At 41.7% G+C, this 21,840-nt stretch overlaps 1 protein-coding gene across 1 annotated transcript in view; it reads right to left on the reverse strand.

The window, feature by feature from the left end:
• Positions 1–21,840, reverse strand: part of LOC139450008 (uncharacterized) — a 32,360-nt gene that overhangs the window by 7,430 nt on the left and 3,090 nt on the right. The window contains exon 2 of the mRNA XM_071231620.1: positions 16,170–16,227. Within this exon, the coding sequence (XP_071087721.1) occupies positions 16,170–16,227 (58 nt within the window). The remainder of the gene's footprint in view (positions 1–16,169; positions 16,228–21,840) is intronic.

The raw sequence follows: 21,840 nt of genomic DNA on the forward strand, positions 1-21,840 counted from the left end.
GCATTGTCGACATTGTCTTGTATGCATACGCGTTAATAATATGTTCCTGTTGTTGTGTGCGCAAACATGACAGCACCAACGCTCAAGATATTTTTTAAAGAATTCTTCAAATTATGGTAATTCAAGCGCTTTTATGGTAGTTCGCAGGACAACTGTAAGAAAACTAAAAAGTCAATTAGCGTCGCGCTTTAAATCTCGGACCAACACTCGGCCACTCGCACCGAGGGGGTCCCGGCTGTGCGATCAAAATGGTTCGGTTTCCTTGATCTATCAGTTGAATATATACTCTGCAGAAAAAACCCCGCAAAAGTGATTTTAGTTGTATGTTTTATATACCATATAAATGATCAACAAATAGTAATCGATTGTTCAAAATTGGTACCCATCATTGTCACTGACCCAGGTTCCATATGGCACACATGGAACATTAGATTTTCAAGGTGAAGGTCATCTGTTCTCAATCTGTTCTCACCACCAGTGTCCCAAACTGACTGGCATCGTCGTTCCATGGAAACCATCAGATTCCGAATTGTGGCCTTCTGATTGTTGCTCACTCTGCCTGCAGTCTAGTGCCAAGTGTCGGATGTTCTGTGGTTGTTGCTGACGTGCTCGCAGTCGTTGATCCAGTGCATCCCATAAATGTTCGATTGGGTTGTTCAAATCTGGAGACCTGGAGGGCCATGGTAGGACCTGCATGTTGTGATTCCTGAAAAAGGCTGCTGACCGTCTTGCCGTGAGATGTCGGGGAATGTCGTGTTTCGCTTGTTACATAATGGGAAGGACAGGTGGCCAAAGAATGTCGTCAGTCTAACATTGTGCCGTTAATATCCCCAGAACTTTCACCAAGTCTGTGTAGGAGATGGCTGCCCACATCATCACACTACCACCACCAAAACTGTCCAATTACTGTATGCAGTTTCGTGCATAACGTTCCTGCGACGCCTGTAAACACGGCGTCTACCATCCGCACGGCGAAACATAACACGTGACTCTTCGCTGAACTAAACTTGTCTCCATCGCAGTTGTGCGCGTACTCTGTGACTTTGACACCATTGACATCGCAGCCGACGATGCAGGTCCGTCAAAATGACACCTCGAACCGGTCGTCAAGCACGAATACCTTCAGCGCGTAAACGTTCCAAAATATCTGGGCTGATACCCAACGCAATCCTCGTATTGCCGTCGTTGTATGTGTGGATCTGTCCTGTGCTGAAGTAGTGATACGTGGTCGATCGGATCTGGGAAGGTAACGCGGTGTCCATTGTGTCTGATAACGGTTCCATAGTCTCGTAATGGCGCTTGGTGCTACGTGGAAAAACAGCTGAAGGTGATTCTCCTGTTTGCAGTCGGCAGAGGGCTTCCGTCAATACTGGCATGTTTCACTGTTCCTTTGAATCGAATTTTGATGGAATGCATATGAAAAAACCCAACGTTTTTGTAGCCCAACAAGTGATGTTGCACGTGCATGTCATGTTGGTGTGTTTCGGCGTGTTTGTTTGTGATTTTTCCATATGTTCACCACATTTCTGCAGTACCTCATTCTTTCCACACAAATCACTCTCATGCAGAATCCCATGCAGAAATGACCAATTCATTTTTGGTAGTAATTCTGTATGGATGTCAGCAACATTCGGATATTTACGATTTTACTACTTTTGCGTTTCTGTTTATTTTGGCAGAGTATATATACCGTACCTTTTTGGTATAGCGAAATCAGAGTGGTCGCCAAAGACGTTCATGTTAGCTGTACGACCCTATACTGAAGATATGAAAAATATCAAACTCAAGTGAGTGACAGCTTCGAACGAAGGGCAATGTCACCATCGGAGTAAGAAAAGACAACCGTGATCTACTCACAACCATTTACGCTAGAGACCAATAAGGGACGTTGTTGTTCACATTTGGGATGTTTTGGATCACAAAATCACAAGTCACGCACACCTCCACGGAGTTTTCATATGATTTGTATCTGAACTGTTCACTTTTAGTGATTTCATCGTGAAGTCGGTCACGTTCATTCATCAGCAAACAGAGGCGGTCGGATAGCCTAGTGGTTAAAGTGTTCGCTCGACACGCCGAAGATCGGGTTCCATTCCATTCCACATGGGTCCAATGTGTGAAACGTATTTCTAGTGTCCCCCGCCATGACATTGCTGGAATATTGCTAAAAGTGGCGTAAAACCATACTCACTCACTCACTCATGAACAAGCGTCTTCCAAGACAGTGCCACAAAATACGTTTGGAAGGGAATACTGATAGCACCATCGGGGCATCCAACGTAAGTCTAGATAACTGTTCAGATGGTTTAAACTGACCTCATTTCACCACGCTTAACTGTTTACGTTAAATCATATTGAAAGTGGGGGCACGGGTGGCCCAGTCGTCTAAGGCGCTGCGATTTGCTGTGCACAGTTGCGTCCCTTGGGCACGCCAGAAACCTATGATTGTGGGTTCGAATCCCGGTTCGCCCCAATTATGTTTCTAGGTTTGTCAGCACCATTCCCGTGCTCGTAGGTTTCACCGAAGTGGTAAACGTCTGAGACCTGCATCACTTCGGGCTTTCCGCCCACATCAAGCTGACACGCCGTGATATAACTGGTAATATAGTTAAAAGCGGCGTTAAACCAAACTCACTCACTCATATTGAAAGTCGCGAAAGTGGTCGGTTGCGTCACGCCCAATGCACATTCGATCCTTCCGTGGTCGTACATTGCAAATGGATCCAGCTTCTGCATGTAATGTCTGTAGTAGTTCTATGCATAACTAATACTGAATGCAAAGCGAATTTGATTCTTGTGACTATCTTGTTTGTTTGTAAATGTTTCTCGTTTTCTCGATTCCTTAGGTTTTGCCTCGAGGTTGTAAAACGTTTTGTAAATGATGAATGACGCCTTGTGATTTCCTTGTAAATGAAAAGGTAGTTCCGGTGTGACAGAGGTCACGGCTATCCAATCAAAACGAATAAAACGAAGTCAACCTTGTCACACTCCGTCGCAGTGGTGACTCAGCATAACACCACTGCCACAGGCTAATTTGCATATCACGTGACCGGACTTTTCTCTTGTTTGTAAACAAACGCGCTTTTTCAGAAATCAGTATAGAACGGACTAATGCAAGTATTTGGGGGCGCTTTACATATTGTTTTGCATAACTATATCGATATGCTACTGCAACTGCGACAGTGAGTTGCATGACAATATATATTTATGCATCGAAGTGACCGTGTCGCTAGCTCTCCGTTGGACTTCGATGACAGCACGTGGAGCCGTACAGCCATTGTAAACATAGGATAACTACGCAAAAACAAGTAGATGTTCACATATTAGGATACTTTCTCAATGAAAGTTAACCATTCTTTGACATTTGTTTATGAAAATGTGTAGACTTGTCAAACATGAGACGGATGAAAAGCATATGCAATATCTTGAATGGACTGTGAAAGATGTGACGAATCGTCACATGGCGCTGGCCTGTGGCCGAGGTACTATGCTAGCTGGCTGCCGGCCGCATGGAACTCTGGGTAGGAGAGTGCAACCTTGTACGACACACGTGTGACGTGCGTATTTAGTATCTTACCACCTGTATCTTCGCCACGTGGGTAACAAATGGAGGCCATTATACGAACATGTGTGACATTCTGAATTTTCGAAACGAGTGTCAGAATTCTTGAATTTCCCAAGCGAGAGCGTATGTAATACATGAATTCTTACGTGAGTTTCGTAAAACCAGTGACACACATGTGAGTGTAATAATTTCTTTATTATTGATCATTTCTTAATCCTTTTGTCCTCTTCTTTAGAAAAATGCACTGATCACCACCGCTGTCCCAGAAAACCGAAAATTGTCGAATGACGTCATCTATCATCAGTTTTGACGTCATTTCTAGTGTGTCGTCATTCTGACCTTACTTCACAATGAGATTCGAGGGACGTCAACAATGACCGAATCAATACTTTCGCGCGAGAAGTGATATTTGCAGTAGTGCACATACGATATTTATGAACTCGGTTGTTTCTAATCCCATGGTCAATAAAACAACTCTCTCATTCGCACGGTCTGCTGTCTTTCCACAGTGTATACCGTTGAACCTAAACTGGAAACAATACCTATACTTTTATGCATTCAAGCATTTGAACGAAAAAAGTTTTTATTGTGTCCTTTTAAGTACTCCAAAAATATGTGTTTACGAACCAGACCTACATACCCTTCATTGCTTTTTAATATGTTGATCCACGCACGGAAGGAATCGATTAATGATTTTTGACATTTCTCCAAATCCCAAAGGTAAATCTGTTTTGTCCATTTTTCAATCAGACGAATAAATGAAAGTCAGAGTGTGGACAAGTCCGTGAGTTGAGATCATACCTACTGGTTTGTTGTTAGGCCAAAAGATTAACGTAAACTCCAGCACAAGCTTATTGTCAAGGTGATGTGAGGTGAAATGGGGTTTAACGTCGCGTCCAAGATTATTGCACTGATATAGCGATGTGCATGTACGTGTGTGTGTTTGTGTGGCTGCTTGTACTGGTCCGGACTCATGCCGATTTATAGTGCTAGCTCACTGAGATACAATGCCGCAGTTTAACGTTAATACCCCACTCAGACACAGTATACTGACTCCGAGCCGACCAGTCCTTGTTTAAGCCCCTTAATGCCGAGCGCCAGACAGGGTAACAACAAGTACCATCTTTTGGTATGACGCGGTCGGAGATCGAACCCCGGAACTTCCGCTCTCCGGGCGGACGCTCTGCCACTAGAACACGGAGGCGGTCCTTATTGTTAAGACATTAATGCTGGTATTGCACCTGTTAGAATTTGTTTATCCTATTGAAAGCATTTTCAAGAAAGATCAATTTGCACATTCTAAACATGTTTCTGGACGAAATAATCGGGATTGGTTATTCTCTGGCGTTGACGTTTAATATTTAATGAAAAACTTTTTGTGCTTTTTTAATTGACCTGCCAAGTATGTCTGACATACAAAGAAACGAAGTGTGTGCAATTTTTTAAATAGGCGATTTCCTGCTTCTATCTACAGTCAGACCTCGTTTCCGGCACAGCCTGGACCCGTTTATCCATCCGGACACCCCTCCTTCCCGCCTACCTTGCTGGGGACTGATTTATACGTATACAAAGGGACATCACTCCGTCCCCATAGTTTCTTAATTCAGATTAACTAGCTGTCATGGTATATCCGTAGGGCCTCCGCTGTCTAGTGGATACAGTGTCTGCCAGCGGTAGGTCTAGCCGCGCCATACCATAGGAAGATAAAATATGGTACTTTTTATTACCGTGCCTGTTGCTCGGCATTAAAGGGGTAAAACAAGGACTGTTCGGCTCGGAGCACCCTTAAATCGGGATGATTCCGGTCAAGAAGAAGAACATACACACACAAACAAACATACAACCACATATAAACACACACAAAAACACACCTCTCTATATACATCTAAGCTCAATAATCTTGAACACAACGTTAAACCAAATTCCAAACCTCCCCTTGCATATCCAAATTAAAACATATCTTTGCCGTGGTAAGTCAAGATATGGATTAGACAAAATGTCCTTGTAATGACAACGCATTAGTGTAATTTCTATTCCCTAATTACGGCGTAAAGATAGGATTCAAAGGAATCAAAGGAATAATTAATATCAATTAATTCTAAACAAACACTCGAAACCATGTGTGTGATCTGTCATTCGATTTATACCTACATCCGGAAGATGAATATTTGTTCGTGTCACCTTCGATCGTTAACAGGGCTTAAATAATTTCACAGCCAGGCAGTGAACCTATTGTTTCTGTACAATAGCTATTGATGGTTCACTCCTTACAGAAAAGATTATGATTATATTTTTTTCCATTTTAAAGACAAGCCCTCTGCGCCACCAAGCCGAGAAAATTGCTGCTAGTACTACCATACATGACGCGTTATATAAAAGGACGGTTCTGATTGGTACCGACGCTCGCCATTACATCATTAAACGATTACCATGGTTAGAAAGCTAAGATCCGTTTTATTCATCGCAGTTCCTGAAAGTTTCATCCCAGATATATCCTTCTCCTCTGTAAATTCCATATCCGTGTCAGGATACGCTGATTGTTAGTTCGAATCTCAGATTATGGGCCTTGGTTTGTCAGCACCATACCCATGCTCATGGGTTTCACGTGCAAGCCGACACATGTTACAACTGAATCATCGCACCACGTGACATTCAACCCAACACAATATCTCTGTGTATTATTTTCCGTTCGTCTTAAATTTTCCTGGTGCCCCAAAAAAGATTCAATTTCCAGTTTCAACTTGTACTATATGTTACCGTGAGAAAATTGATTTGACTTTGCATGTGTTTGTGACGGGTGCCACCGGTGGGACAGGGTGCGCTTTCGTTTTCCCGAACACCTGGTATCATTACTATTTGATAGTGATTCATAAACACGTGCTCATGATATAGACGGAATCGTTCAGTGGACTTGATTTCTCATGACTATGGAAAGGTTTTGTGGCTCTATTTATGTACGAGGGGCGATTGATAAGTTGTGAACCTACCTCTGAAGGAGTGTGGTACGGAGGAATTCCTTTGTGGTGGTGATAGACTGATCAAGTACAGTGACATACACAGGAGGATTGTTGTATTGGACACATTATTTAGTTTAGTATAAGCTATTGACTGCAAGGGGGGTTATGAGATGACTTAAAATGGAGAAACAGGAAAAGCGAGCTGTTATCAAATACCTTAACAAGAAAGGCTTAACACCAAATGCTATATATGAGGATATGTTATCCACACTAGGGGAAGATGCCCTGTCATATGCAACAGTGAAAAGATGGGTGGCAGAGTTTAAACGTGGGCGATCGAGCACTGATGATGAACCCCGTCCTGGTCCACCTGTTGTGTCTTCAACAGCTGAAATGGTACAGCGAATCCTGGACATACATGGACGACCGACGGGTGACACAGCGACAGATAGCCAACTTAGTGGACATCTCTCAGGAGCGAGTGCATTTCATTCTGACAGATATTCTAGGAATGCACAAGGTTTCTGCTCGATGGTCCCCAAACTGTTGACAGCTGATCAGAAATGTCAAAGAGAGAATCTCTCAAGGGAGAACCTCAAGCTTTTTGAAGGTGATCCAGATAACTTTCCCAAACGATTTGTTACAATTGACGAAACATTGGTCCACCACTTTGAACCTGAATCAAAACAGTCTAAACAGTGGAAACATGTCACATCTCCTACTCCAAAGAAAGCAAAGTCTGTGCCTTCAGCTGGGAAAGTCATGGCATCCGTGTTTTGGGATTCTGAAGGTTGATCATGGTGGACTGGCTTCCTGAAGGCCGTACTGTTACAGGGGCTTACTATATGGAACTTCTGAGACAGTTAAGAGAGAAAATCAAAGTTACGCGACGTGGAAAGTTGACGAAAGGTGTGCTTTATCATCACGACAATGCTCCAGCACACACATCACTGATATCAATGACCAAAATCCATGAGTGTGGCTTTGAACTTCTCCAACATCCACATTATTCGCCTGATTTTGCTCCGTCGGACTATCATCTGTTCCCACAGTTGAAAAGGCATTTAACTGGAACTCATTTCCAGTCAGATGATGACGTCATTACAGCGGTAAACAACTTTTTGAGTGACCAAGAAGTTGACTTCTACAAAAGGGGCATAATGGCATTGCATCATCGCTGGCAGAAGTGTGTTGACCTTAAAGGGGACTATGTCGAAAAATAAAAGCTTTGGTATCAAACTGACTTTGTTTTCTTTGTTAGGCTTAGAACTTATCAATCGCCCCTCGTATATAATACAATGGAATCTATACATGGAAAGACCTCTTCTCTTAAAACATCCGAAAAGCACCATTTTAATGTTAATCGATTTAATTATTGGCTGACTTGCTGCACAAATATTACAAAAGACGCCCATGTCGATGTTGTTAGTCCTCCAGCGCTGGCCTCGTCTATTGAAGCAGTGATGCATTTATTGTCTTCATTTGGGACTTAACGCTGCCAATTATAAATTTATCAAGCCCATAAAAGCGTGTTTACGAAGCTATTGTCTTATCAGAACTGTAGTTAAGCTATTTACTGGCAGTGACTTCCTCCAACGATAAAAACTCCATTCAACACATCGTCATGTTGACATAGTCAATGAGTTGATTACTTCAGTTGTTTCAAATTGCATCAGACTTCATCAGGACATCCCCGGAGAGATTGGAGATAGGCATGATCGAATTTTCGTGAGTGACATATTACTTAAGCGACATCATGCATTGTGTCCGTTATGCCGGTATGCTAATGTGTCAATATTACTGCCTCAAGCAATGGCATGCATATCCCCTGCATGGTGTAATTAGTTGTAGTTTTCGGCTATAACTCTATGTTCGTAATTGGATAATACATGGCCATGTTATTATTAATCATAAGATAAACAAGTATTGATCAATAACATGTTGTTACCGTATTTTCTATAATAAAATTCCACAAATGTAATGTTAATGGGTTTTTTAAACCACAGTCAAAGATGCAGTAATGCCACAGTGATCTGTTTTCAATCAACAAAATGCCTGAAGCTAGTGGTCGACAGCTTGAGCGAATCACACATGATCAGGTCAAGCATTATAAGGGGGCAAGGGTGGCCCAGTCATCTAAGGCGCTGCGATTCGCTGTGCAGAGTTGCGTCCCTTGGGCACGCCAGAAACCTATGATTGTGGGTTCAAATCCCAGTTCGGTCCGATTATGTTTCTAGATGTGCCAGCATCATACCCGTGCTCGTGTGTTTCACCGAAGTGGTAAACGTCTGGGACCTGCATCATGTGTTCCCTGGAATTCCTTTTGTGCCAAAAACAATTACTTTAAATCACCCTGTGCAGCACTAACAGACAGTCTCTAGTCATTCATTCATTTCTGAATGTATTTACCCAAGGGTCGAGTTTAATACAATAAGCTGTATACAGTAAATATGTATACGAATTGGGTTTATCATCCAAAATTGGCTCCCTCAGGAGTCGCTTGGTTGAGATCAAGCGATATCTAAATTGCATCACAATGCTTTGCAGACCATTGTGACGTCATTGTTACCATGACGTCACAATCAAAAGACATCACTAATGGCTCTGCTACTGAAGCTGTCAGCAGTACGTTTTACACAGTGACTTCATACTGTCTACAAACTGAAAAAAAGTTGGTAAAATGATTTAGGAAGATAAATAAAATCTCACCCTTGTGTCTTTTAATATTAAATATATCAACACTCGTTGATAAAACCCCTCGGCAAGCCACGGAGTATTTCCACTTTTATCAACTCGTGTTGATATATTTGATATCAAAAGACACTCGGGTGAGATTCTGTATTTAACGCCGCTTTTAACAGTATTCCAGTTCTATGACGGTGTATCAGCTTCATGGGGGGGGGGGGGGGGGGGGGGGGGGGGGGGGGAGAGCCCGAAGTGATGCAGGTTTCAGACGTTTTCCACTATGGTGATACCCACAAGCACGGGTATGGTAAAAACATAATCGGGAAGAACCCGGATTTGAACCATCAACCATATGTATCTGGCCTGTCCAAGGGACGCAACTCTGCACAACAAATTGCGGTGCCTAGGACGGTTGTATCATCTGTGTCCCCAAGTGATACAGTAAAAAATCGGGTAGAATAAGAAAAAGAAAGTATACACCCATATTCGATGATGATATATGTGATTTTCGATATATTTATTTCGTCTTGGTGCGTGGTATGTTCCGAATGCATAAACAATTTCTCGAAACATGTTATTTCATAAGTTGAACGTTTTTTAACAATGACATTTTGTGATTTTTATATTTGCTGGTTTAATGTAAGTTGAGAGTCATGTTATTTAATTTGCATAATAATATACTGAACACAAAGATATAGGGATAATGAATATGTAGGGGATATATATTTTTTTGTGACCACTATTTCATAAGAATATCCACCCAAATATCAATAATCCCTAACCTTTTTTGTTCACTATATATGGAGGCAGAAATATATTGTCGAGCGAAAAGAAACATACGTTTTTTGCATTTTCCTATACGACAATCACACACTTGACGGAGGCATTATGTTCGAATATATGCATTACCTGATAATGAACATTTTATTGTTAATCGATGTGATTATTGGCTAATTTGCTAAATAAATATAAAAAAGACGCCCATGTCGATGTTGTTTTGCTCCGATGCTGGCCTCGTATCTTGGCGTAGTAATGCATGTATTGTCTTTTGGTGAATTAACGCTACCAATTATAAATTTACCAAGCTCATAAAAGCGTATTTACTATTCGTAAGCTATTGTCGTGGCAGAGATGTAGTTACTTTATTTACAGCTGGTGACCTTTTTCGATAATATGACTCTATGCAGCACATCTATATGCTGGCATTGTCAATGAGTCGATAGTTTCATTTGTTTCATACGACATCAGCATTCATTATGACGTCGACGGAGAGATTGGAGATAAACATTATCGAATTTGCGTCAGCGACATATGAGTTGTAACATCATGTATTATGTACGTTACGCTGGTATGCTAATGTAACATTGCTACTGCCTCAAGCAATGGCGTGCGCATCTCCTGTTTGTTTGTAATTAGTTGACTCAAACTGTATGTTCACAGTTGTAAAGTACATGACCATGTATATACGAATTACACGCTTACGCATATGTCAGCTTCTTTCTGTCCAACGTGTTTATTTGTTTGAAAATACACTATGAGGCAAAAGAAAGAATACACTTGGTAATTGGATTTGAACAAAATTTGCAAACGTTATCAAAACGTTACTAGGTTGAAAACACTCCGAAACACTTTGAACGTAAGGCCCAATACATAGATTTGACACCTGTATCAAACACATCACCAATAACCTTTTCTTGTTTGTTTCATTTTAGCCACAATCAAACATGGGTGTATACTTAAGCCAGGTGGGGCGGTCGGGTAAAGCGTTCGCTCGTCACGCCGAAGACCCGGGTTCGAGTCCCGACATGGGTACAATGTGTGAGGCCCATTTCTGTCCCCCGCCGTGATATTGCTGGAATATTGCTAAAGGTGGCGTAAAACCAAACTCACTCACTCTCCCACTTAAGCAAGGTAGTTTATACAGTCATATCGGTACCGGGTACCGCCTACTGTGTGTGTGTCAATTCCCAACGAATGTCTCTGAATTGCGAATAATTCGATTTATCTTTTACTTTATTAATGACATGAGGAAACGCATAATCCATAGTGAAACAGACCAACTGCGGCGCAATTAACAAGCAACGTGTCTTTGTGATGAAAGGCTTGATAATCTAAAGATAGGGAAATACATCAAGACGAAATATGCTTGAACGATTAACTTTTCAATATTGTACAACCATATTTCACGGATGCTTAGTTATAATACACTTCCACGCTTCACGATTACTAGCAGAACAGTATGGGTACTTTCGATCGCTAAAGAAAGAATAGTTTTGCTGATGCACACTCGCCTTATCGATGGTTAGAATAATACTTACAAATAGACAAATGACAGATAAGGTGATGGAGTGGATTAAAATCCGTCCATACAAACTATTCAGTGAAGATTCCACTTGTTGCTGCCTATACAAGCCAATATAAAGTACCCCTATGTATAGTACATGATGACAAATACTCGGTTCATTTCTTAATAACTGGGTGTTACATAAATTAAGTCGGAGAAAAACACTGCGTATAGTCACGTTCATGTAGTGCGTAGTCACGTACATGGGAGGCTTAGCCACAAGTATAGAGTGCGTAGTCACGTACATGTGAGGCTTAGCCACAAGTATGGAGTGCGTAGTCACGTACATGGGAGGCTTAGCCACAAGTATGGAGTGCGTTGTCACGTACATACTAGGCGTAATGGCGTGTACAGAGGACGTAGTCACGAAACATACTAGGCGTACTTACCTACACAATGTCTAAGCGGTACTTACCTATACAATGTCTAAGCGGTACTTACCTACACAATGTCTTAGCGGTACTTACCTACACAATGTCTAAGCGGTACTTACCTACACAATGTCTAAGCGGTACTTACCTACACAATGTCTAAGCGGTACTACACAATGTCTTAGAGGTACTTACCTACACAATGTCTAAGCGGTACTTACCTACACAATGTCTAAGCAGTACTTACCTACACAATGTCTAAGAGGTACTTACCTACACAATGTCTAAGAGGTACTTACCTACACAATGTCTAAGAGGTACTTACCTACACAATGTCTAAGAGGTACTTACCTACACAATGTCTTAGAGGTACTTACCTACACAATGTCTAAGAGGTACTTACCTACGCAATGTCAAAGAGGTACTTACCTACACAAAGTCTAAGCGGTACTTACCTACACAATGTCTTAGCGGTACTTACCTACACAATGTCTAAGCGGTACTTACCTACACAATGTCTAAGCGGTACTTACCTACACAATGTCTAAGCGGTACTACACAATGTCTTAGAGGTACTTACCTACACAATGTCTAAGCGGTACTTACCTACACAATGTCTAAGCGGTACTTACCTACACAATGTCTAAGAGGTACTTACCTACACAATGTCTAAGAGGTACTTACCTACACAATGTCTAAGAGGTACTTACCTACACAATGTCTAAGAGGTACTTACCTACACAATGTCTTAGAGGTACTTACCTACACAATGTCTAAGCGGTACTTACCTACGCAATGTCTAAGAGGTACTTACCTACACAATGTCTAAGAGGTACTTACCTAGACAATGTCTAAGAGGTACTTACCTACACAATGTCTAAGAGGTACTTACCTACACATTGTCTAAGAGGTACTTACCTACACAATGTCTTAGAGGTACTTACCTACACAATGTCTAAGAGGTACTTACCTACACAATGTCTGAGCTGTACTTACCTACACAATGTCTAAGAGGTACTTACCTACACAATGTCTAAGAGGTACTTACCTAGACAATGTCTAAGAGGTACTTACCTACACAATGTCTAAGAGGTACTTACCTACACATTGTCTAAGAGGTACTTACCTACACAATGTCTTAGAGGTACTTACCTACACAATGTCTAAGAGGTACTTACCTACACAATGTCTAAGCGGTACTTACCTACACAATGTCTAAGCGGTACTTACCTACACAATGTCTAAGCGGTACTTACCTACACAATGTCTGAGCTGTACTTACCTACACAATGTCTAAGAGGTACTTACCTACACAATGTCTAAGAGGTACTTACCTACACATTGTCTAAGAGGTACTTACCTACACAATGTCTAAGAGGTACTTACCTACACAATGTCTAAGAGGTACTTACCTAGACAATGTCTAACAGGTACTTACCTACACAATGTCTAAGAGGTACTTACCTACGCAATGTCTAAGAGGTACTTACCTACACAATGTCTGAGCTGTACTTACCTAGACAATGTCTAAGCGGTACTTACCTACACAATGTCTAAGCGGTACTTACCTACACAAAGTCTAAGCGGTACTTACCTACACAATGTCTTAGAGGTACTTACCTATACAAAGTCTAAGAGGTACTTACCTACACAAAGTCTAAGCGGTACTTACCTACACAAAGTCTAAGCGGTACTTACCTACACAAAGTCTAAGAGGTACTTACCTACACAAAGTCTAAGAGGTACTTACCTACACAAAGTCTAAGCGGTACTTACCTACACAATGTCTAAGAGGTACTAACCTACACAATGTCTAAGAGGTACTTACCTACACAAAGTCTAAGCGGTACTTACCTACACAATGTCTAAGAGGTACTTACCTACACAAAGTCTAAGCGGTACTTACCTACACAAAGTCTAAGCGGTACTTACCTACACAAAGTCTAAGCGGTACTTACCTACACAAAGTCTAAGCGGTACTTACCTACACAAAGTCTAAGCGGTACTTACCTACACAAAGTCTAAGCGGTACTTACCTACACAAAGTCTAAGCGGTACTTACCTACACAAAGTCTAAGCGGTACTTACCTACACAAAGTCTAAGCGGTACTTACCTACACAAAGTCTAAGCGGTACTTACCTACACAAAGTCTAAGCGGTACTTACCTACACAATGTCTAAGCGGTACTTACCTACACAATGTCTAAGCGGTACTTACCTACACAAAGTCTAAGCGGTACTTACCTACACAATGTCTAAGCGGTACTTACCTACACAATGTCTAAGAGGTACTTACCTACACAAAGTCTAAGCGGTACTTACCTACACAATGTCTAAGAGGTACTTACCTACACAATGTCTAAGCGGTACTTACCTACACAATGTCTAAGCGGTACTTACCTACACAAAGTCTAAGCGGTACTTACCTACACAAAGTCTAAGCGGTACTTACCTACACAATGTCTAAGCGGTACTTACCTACACAATGTCTAAGCGGTACTTACCTACACAAAGTCTAAGCTGTACTTACCTACACAAAGTCTAAGCGGTACTTACCTACACAAAGTCTAAGCGGTACTTACCTACACAATGTCTAAGCGGTACTTACCTACACAATGTCTAAGCGGTACTTACCTACACAAAGTCTAAGCGGGTACTTACCTACACAATGTCTAAGCGGTACTTACCTACACAAAGTCTAAGAGGTACTTACCTACACAATGTCTAAGAGGTACTTACCTACACAATGTCTAAGCGGTACTTACCTACACAATGTCTAAGCGGTACTTACCTACACAATGTCTAAGCGGTACTTACCTACACAAAGTCTAAGCGGTACTTACCTACACAATGTCTAAGCGGTACTTACCTACACAAAGTCTAAGCGGTACTTACCTACACAATGTCTAAGCGGTACTTACCTACACAATGTCTAAGAGGTACTTACCTACACAAAGTCTAAGCGGTACTTACCTACACAAAGTCTAAGCGGTACTTACCTACACAATGTCTAAGCGGTACTTACCTACACAAAGTCTAAGCGGTACTTACCTACACAAAGTCTAAGCGGTACTTACCTACACAATGTCTAAGCGGTACTTACCTACACAAAGTCTAAGCGGTACTTACCTACACAAAGTCTAAGCGGTACTTACCTACACAATGTCTAAGCGGTACTTACCTACACAATGTCTAAGCGGTACTTACCTACACAATGTCTAAGAGGTACTTACCTACACAATGTCTAAGCGGTACTTACCTACACAAAGTCTAAGCGGTACTTACCTACACAATGTCTAAGCGGTACTTACCTACACAAAGTCTAAGCGGTACTTACCTACACAATGTCTAAGCGGTACTTACCTACACAATGTCTAAGCGGTACTTACCTACACAAAGTCTAAGCGGTACTTACCTACACAATGTCTAAGCGGTACTTACCTACACAAAGTCTAAGCGGTACTTACCTACACAAAGTCTAAGCGGTACTTACCTACACAATGTCTAAGCGGTACTTACCTACACAAAGTCTAAGCGGTACTTACCTACACAAAGTCTAAGCGGTACTTACCTACACAATGTCTAAGCGGTACTTACCTACACAATGTCTAAGCGGTACTTACCTACACAAAGTCTAAGCGGTACTTACCTACACAATGTCTAAGCGGTACTTACCTACACAATGTCTAAGCGGTACTTACCTACACAATGTCTAAGAGGTACTTACCTACACAATGTCTAAGCGGTACTTACCTACACAAAGTCTAAGCGGTACTTACCTACACAATGTCTAAGCGGTACTTACCTACACAAAGTCTAAGCGGTACTTACCTACACAATGTCTAAGCGGTACTTACCTACACAATGTCTAAGCGGTACTTACCTACACAATGTCTAAGAGGTACTTACCTACACAAAGTCTAAGAGGTACTTACCTACACAAAGTCTAAGCGGTACTTACCTACACAAAGTCTAAGAGGTACTTACCTACACAAAGTCTAAGCGGTACTTACCTACACAAAGTCTAAGAGGTACTTACCTACACAAAGTCTAAGCGGTACTTACCTACACAATGTCTAAGCGGTACTTACCTACACAAAGTCTAAGCGGTACTTACCTACACAAAGTCTAAGCGGTACTTACCTACACAAAGTCTAAGCGGTACTTACCTACACAAAGTCTAAGCGGTACTTACCTACACAAAGTCTAAGCGGTACTTACCTACACAAAGTCTAAGCGGTACTTACCTACAAGAAGCGAGAGCCAGATATAACCACACAGTGAGTCGGTCGATTTCCAAGTCATCTGTAACACATACAAGTAAGGTCAGTGCAGTCGAGATATTTATACCATGATTCGGTGGAGAGTAAGACATCTTACACTATTGCAGGCTGTTAGATTATCGGAAATAATGCTATTTTTAATAACAGCCGAAGCAATATGTAATTTACTACATGACCGGCTCTGTGGCATCGGGTCTAAAGAAAGATCATCATACATGATGACTGTCATGAACATTACTTATCTAATCCAAAACATCGAACACAATATAAGGAATGCCAGAAACAGTTCATTAATATCACAAACGGCATCATCATGAATATTACAATATCATGATTATCTTAAGTATGACAATCTGAAGCAATACCATTTGCAATTTAATAAACACATTTTAAAGCACAATATGAAGCGATATGAGTCAAATACATTTCAAGTATTGAAAACAATTTTTGCGTCCAATACAATAATAATCGACCCGTGAAGATTCCGGGGTAGAATAGGTCTTCAGCAACCCATTCGTGCCGTAAATGGCGACTATGCTTGACGAGGCGACTGATGGGATCGGGTGGTCTGGCTCGCTGACTTGGTTGATGCATGTCATCGATCCCAGTTGCGTGGATCGATATCATGATATCAATCACTGGATTGTTTGGTCCAAACTGAATTATTTACAGACCGCCGTCATATAGCCGGAATATTGCTGAGTGTGCCGTTAAACAATAAACAAACAAACAATAATAAACATAACCACCTTTGACAAATGACAAAAAGGAAAGCAAGAAGGCCACCAATGATTGTGTTCAGTGTTGACAAAACCCATGAGTAAAATCATCTAAATTTTGATTAACGCTACTTTCTCGATGATGGATCACCCTTGCTGTTCCGTGTTGCCTGCTTCAAGCATGAATCCTATTTTCGTGTTTTCGAAACTCAGATTCACCATGACGATGATTGTTATTGTCAGCACCATACCCGTGCTAAAACTCCACCAAAGTGGTAAAAGTCGCGCCTTCCCGACATCATGAGCTGACGCCATGTAATATCTGAAGTACTGATCAAATCGGCGCAAGACCAAACTCACTCACTCACTCACTGACCGGGGGCACGGGTGGCCCAGTCGTCTTAGGCGCCGCGACTCGCTGTGCAGAGTTGCGTCCCCTGGACACGCCAGAAACCAATGATTGTGGGTTCGAATCCCGGTTCACCCCAATTATGTTTCTAGGTTTATCAGCACCATACCCGTGCTCGTGGGTTTCACCGAAGTGGTAAACGTCTGAGACCTGCATCACTTCGGGCTTTCCTCACACATTAAAGCTGACACGCCGCGATATAACTGGAATAATGTTAAAAGCGGCGTTAAAACCCAACTCACTCACTCACTCACCGTAGATTATTATATTACCCATTTCACGCACACACGGTGGCACTGATTTTTGACGATCCATTCATATTTCAACAGCTATCTTCCTTTTACGTCAAATAGAATATGTTTCGGCGAATAATTGAAACTGGTTATTCTCTGCGTTGACGTTTTTGAGTGAATAGTTACGTATGGTAGGGTTTGAGGAATTTCTAGTTCCAATGGCAAAATGACGTGATAAAATATATTGTGATTTCATTCATAGGCGTTGATTTGGTTCGGTTTGGTTGTTTGTTGTTTAACGACACACAATATTCCACCTATAAGACGGCTGTCTGTAAATAATCGAGTCTGGACAATACAATCCAGTGATTGACACCATGAGCATCGATCCACGCAATTGGGATACGATGACATGCATCAACCAAGTCAGCGAGCCTGACCACCCGATCCCGTTTGTCGCCTCTTACGACAAGCATAGTCGCCTTTTACGACAAGCATGGGTTGCTGAAGACCTATTCTATCCCGGATCTTCGCGGGTGTCGTTCATAGGCCCAATGCATTGTTTGGTGCAGTGATTGAATAATAATTGTGCAAAATCTTGCAATCTTTAAGCTCTTAATTTGATCATAACTGCGGTTATTTGATAATACAAGCTTGACGCTATTGAGTGTAAATATTTTTTTAAAAGAACAAGGATTCGAGGATCTGTATATACAATTTAAAAAAAGAAAAGGTGACAAAACGAATTGGCAAAAAAGTATATTTTAACGCAAGCATAATACAAGTTTGACATTGAGTGAGCGTTAACGGTAAAATAGAACCAATAAACACCAACATAACTGTAAACCAGCATTGATAATGAATCGTAACAGCGCAACCACCTGGAAATGCACGTGCATCATGAAGTTCTGCATCTACACATACCTGTGTTGGTTGGGTATAAAAGGCCACAAGACAGCACATGGAGCCACTATAGAAGCCCGAAAAATGCCAAGATTGATGTAACGTATCGTAATACGCCATTGGCCGATTGCCAGTCAAGACAGACCGTCGCCAGCGTCCTTGGGCACGCCAGAAACCTATGATTGTGGGTTCGAATCCCGGTTCGCCCCGAGTATGTTTCCAGTTTATCAGCACCATACCCATGCTCGTGTTATACCCCCAACACACCAAACTAGTTCTCAATACGTTCGTAAAAATGTTGTCGAACGGCTCCAACTGTGTATGAACGTAGTGGACGTAGTAGCAACTATTGACAGTCTTTTTACGAACTTCATGGACGGGCTCGGACGGGGAGGGTGCTCTAGAACTTTTATTCTGCTCAAAATTTTATCCCGCCCATCCCGTTCTGCAATTAGTCGGATTGACAGCGTACTTGAGAAAGACGTATAACGAACGGAATTGCCGTACTTCGAACCTACTAGGGACGTGTTACGACGCGTTGCAGTCGGGCATACATTTCGATACGTGTGCACACCGACCGGGACGACATGGGGACGTGTTGCGAACGAGTTGGTTGGGTTAAGAATAAGTTAGAACTGGCTTGGACGTATTGTGAACGAGATAGAACGAGGTTGGACTGGTTGTGAACGGCTACGGACGTGCTCGAACTGCTTCGAAACCTTGTCGGGAAGAAGCGAACGGGCACTTTTACACGATATGAACTGGATACAAACGGACTGCAGACTGGCCAAGAACGAGATAAGAACTAGATAGACGTATTGAGGACGCTTATGAACAAACTAGCATCGTATTTTACCCCAAACTACGCGTTCTACCGTGATCACAGCCCGTTCTAGTATTTTTTTAGAACGCGGTAGAACGGCATAGAACTACTTTGGTGTGATCGTAGCATTACTCAGTTCATAATAAGTGGCTGGTACACAGTACCTAGCTGTGATCAGTTTCGAAGTGTGCTGTGCGTGTCTCGCCGTGCTTGGCAGCCTAATGATGCATCTGCTAACACAGCTACAGACGTCTCAAAGGGACCATATTCCTAGACCATGGCGGTCGTAGATGTTTTCCTTGGGGCAAACATTAACCGTCGCGTATGATAGGTGCTTTCAGTAACGCAGTAACGATGAATAAATGTTTCTTAAACACCTGGTGTCATCTTTATAAGGAGTACACGCTTCCATGAAATTGTCACTTCTATTTGATTTAAACTTAAATTGCATGTTCTTTTCGTGTAAAATAAACATGTTTGCTGCGAAACTGCATATGTTCTCGTTTTCCCCTTCATTGACGAACGCCTTAAAATACCGTGCTACCAACAAGGCTTCTCGATCCTGACAATTCTTGTAATGCTTTGAGTATAGTGTATGAAGTCTAGCGCAGTGTTAATACCCATTCTTCTTCTGACTACTACTACTACTGGTAGAAAACCCGGGTATTCCACCAATGTCAGTCAACAGATTGGGAGGTACCAAACCTAAGGCACCGAGAACAATTGGGAGTCGGACAACTTGGTACTTGGGATGCAAGTGTGACATTTCGAAAGCGAGGTCTGCATATTTGCCATGCTTTTCCTCAATCTTGTCAATCACATGAGTGTCAAAAGGGACAGAAAATTTAATAATATAAATGATTTCATTACGCCCTCTACATATTCTTGGTCGTACCATGGGTGGACCTCTGTGTCTAAACCACATGCATTGCGAAGACGTTAATAAAATGATCGCTCAAGATTCTGTGTTTTTGCCAAAGCTGGGCATCCACTAACAATGTGTTGGACAGTCTCATTAACTTTATTAGATAATCTACATTTCATATTTACATTTTGATGCAAAATCACACATTGTCGGTTTCGAGTGGGAAGTGACTGGTCCTGAGCAGCAAACAGAAATCCGTCTGTTTCACTTTTCAGGCCAGCCGACTTCACCCAAGCGAAGGACTCTGCAGGGTTTCTGATCAACACACTGCACACTCGCTGTAGTGGTCGTTCAGATTGCCTCTCCTTGAAAACCCGAGTCTCGGCCGATTTGATATGATACTTCGCTTGGTTTACAATCATTTCACTACCGTCCAGCAGTACAGAACCATCAACAATCAACACTGACATAGAGATTATGTCCCACATCCTTGACTCATTTACGAAAATTGTGGAATGCCTTGTTTTCATCATGAGTCTTGACATACTTCGCAATGTGTGAAAAAGTGCACACACAATTCTATCATGAAGAGCCCCAACGTTAATGAAACCACGCCCTCCCATTATGATTGGTAAATATCAGTGATTGAGGGAAGAGCGAGGGTGGAGGGATCTATTGTCTGACATGATTCTTCGTGTGAGCGTGTCAATTCCCTAAATTTCGTCTAATCAACAACACCAAAAGATTATGAAAGGACGGGTACAGCATAAGTGTTTGTGGCTTTAATTTTATTGCGAGCGTTCAGCTCTGAACTCCAGATTCTCTTCACCTTACATTTGTACTCTGCCCGAAGTCTGTCCTTGATATGGGCATCTGGAGTACGCATACCTAAGTACGTATAGGCCTGAGCTTCCACGAGATGGTCAATAACTCCTCCTCCAAGTAAACTGACTGATCCTCCCTCTTCTACCTTGCCACGTTTCAGATGAAAAATGTTGCATTTGTCGAGTCCAAAGGACATGCCGATATCATCAGAAGAGGACTTGACAAGGAGAATCTGGTTTCTTAGTGTGGATCCATTGGCAATAAGTTCAAGGTTATCCATGTACATTATTATTATTATTATTATTATTATTATTATTATTATTATAATCATTATTAGGCTCTCGCATTTACGAGGTGCAGGGAATCTATTCCTTTCAGAAAAAAACCAGGAGACATTATTAATTCTCAAAATCCATTGGCAGGTATTTGTCTGAAACCGAAGGCGTGCTTTTAACCAGTTATATAAATCGGCACGAGTCGTCGGTAGATATTGATCTGGCGTGCAAGTACAACCGATAATTCCAGTCTAACATGTCGCCTCAGGATTGTTAACAACATAATACAAATGTCGTGTTTCACGTGAGTGGTTGTCATTTGACAACTTTTTCGTGAAGCTTCGTAAATAAAGAATGCTTCACGTGCCAGAAAGAGACAGACACTTTAACGTGGAAGGTTTGATAAATGCTTGTTTGTTTCCGTTCAACGATGCTCATCGTGAAACTCGTCTTCAGGAACACGACAGAAAAGCCCACGTGCTGTACATGTGATTCATCTTAAGAATGATCAAGATGCGTACAGTAAACTACGGTTAAAACGAACTCAAAGGGACTACTATTTTTAGTTCGTTATAACCGTAGT

Source organism: Haliotis cracherodii, unplaced genomic scaffold (genome assembly GCF_022045235.1).
Source record: "Haliotis cracherodii isolate W230 unplaced genomic scaffold, xgHalCrac1.p SCAF_8, whole genome shotgun sequence".
Classification (NCBI taxonomy): domain Eukaryota; kingdom Metazoa; phylum Mollusca; class Gastropoda; order Lepetellida; family Haliotidae; genus Haliotis; species Haliotis cracherodii.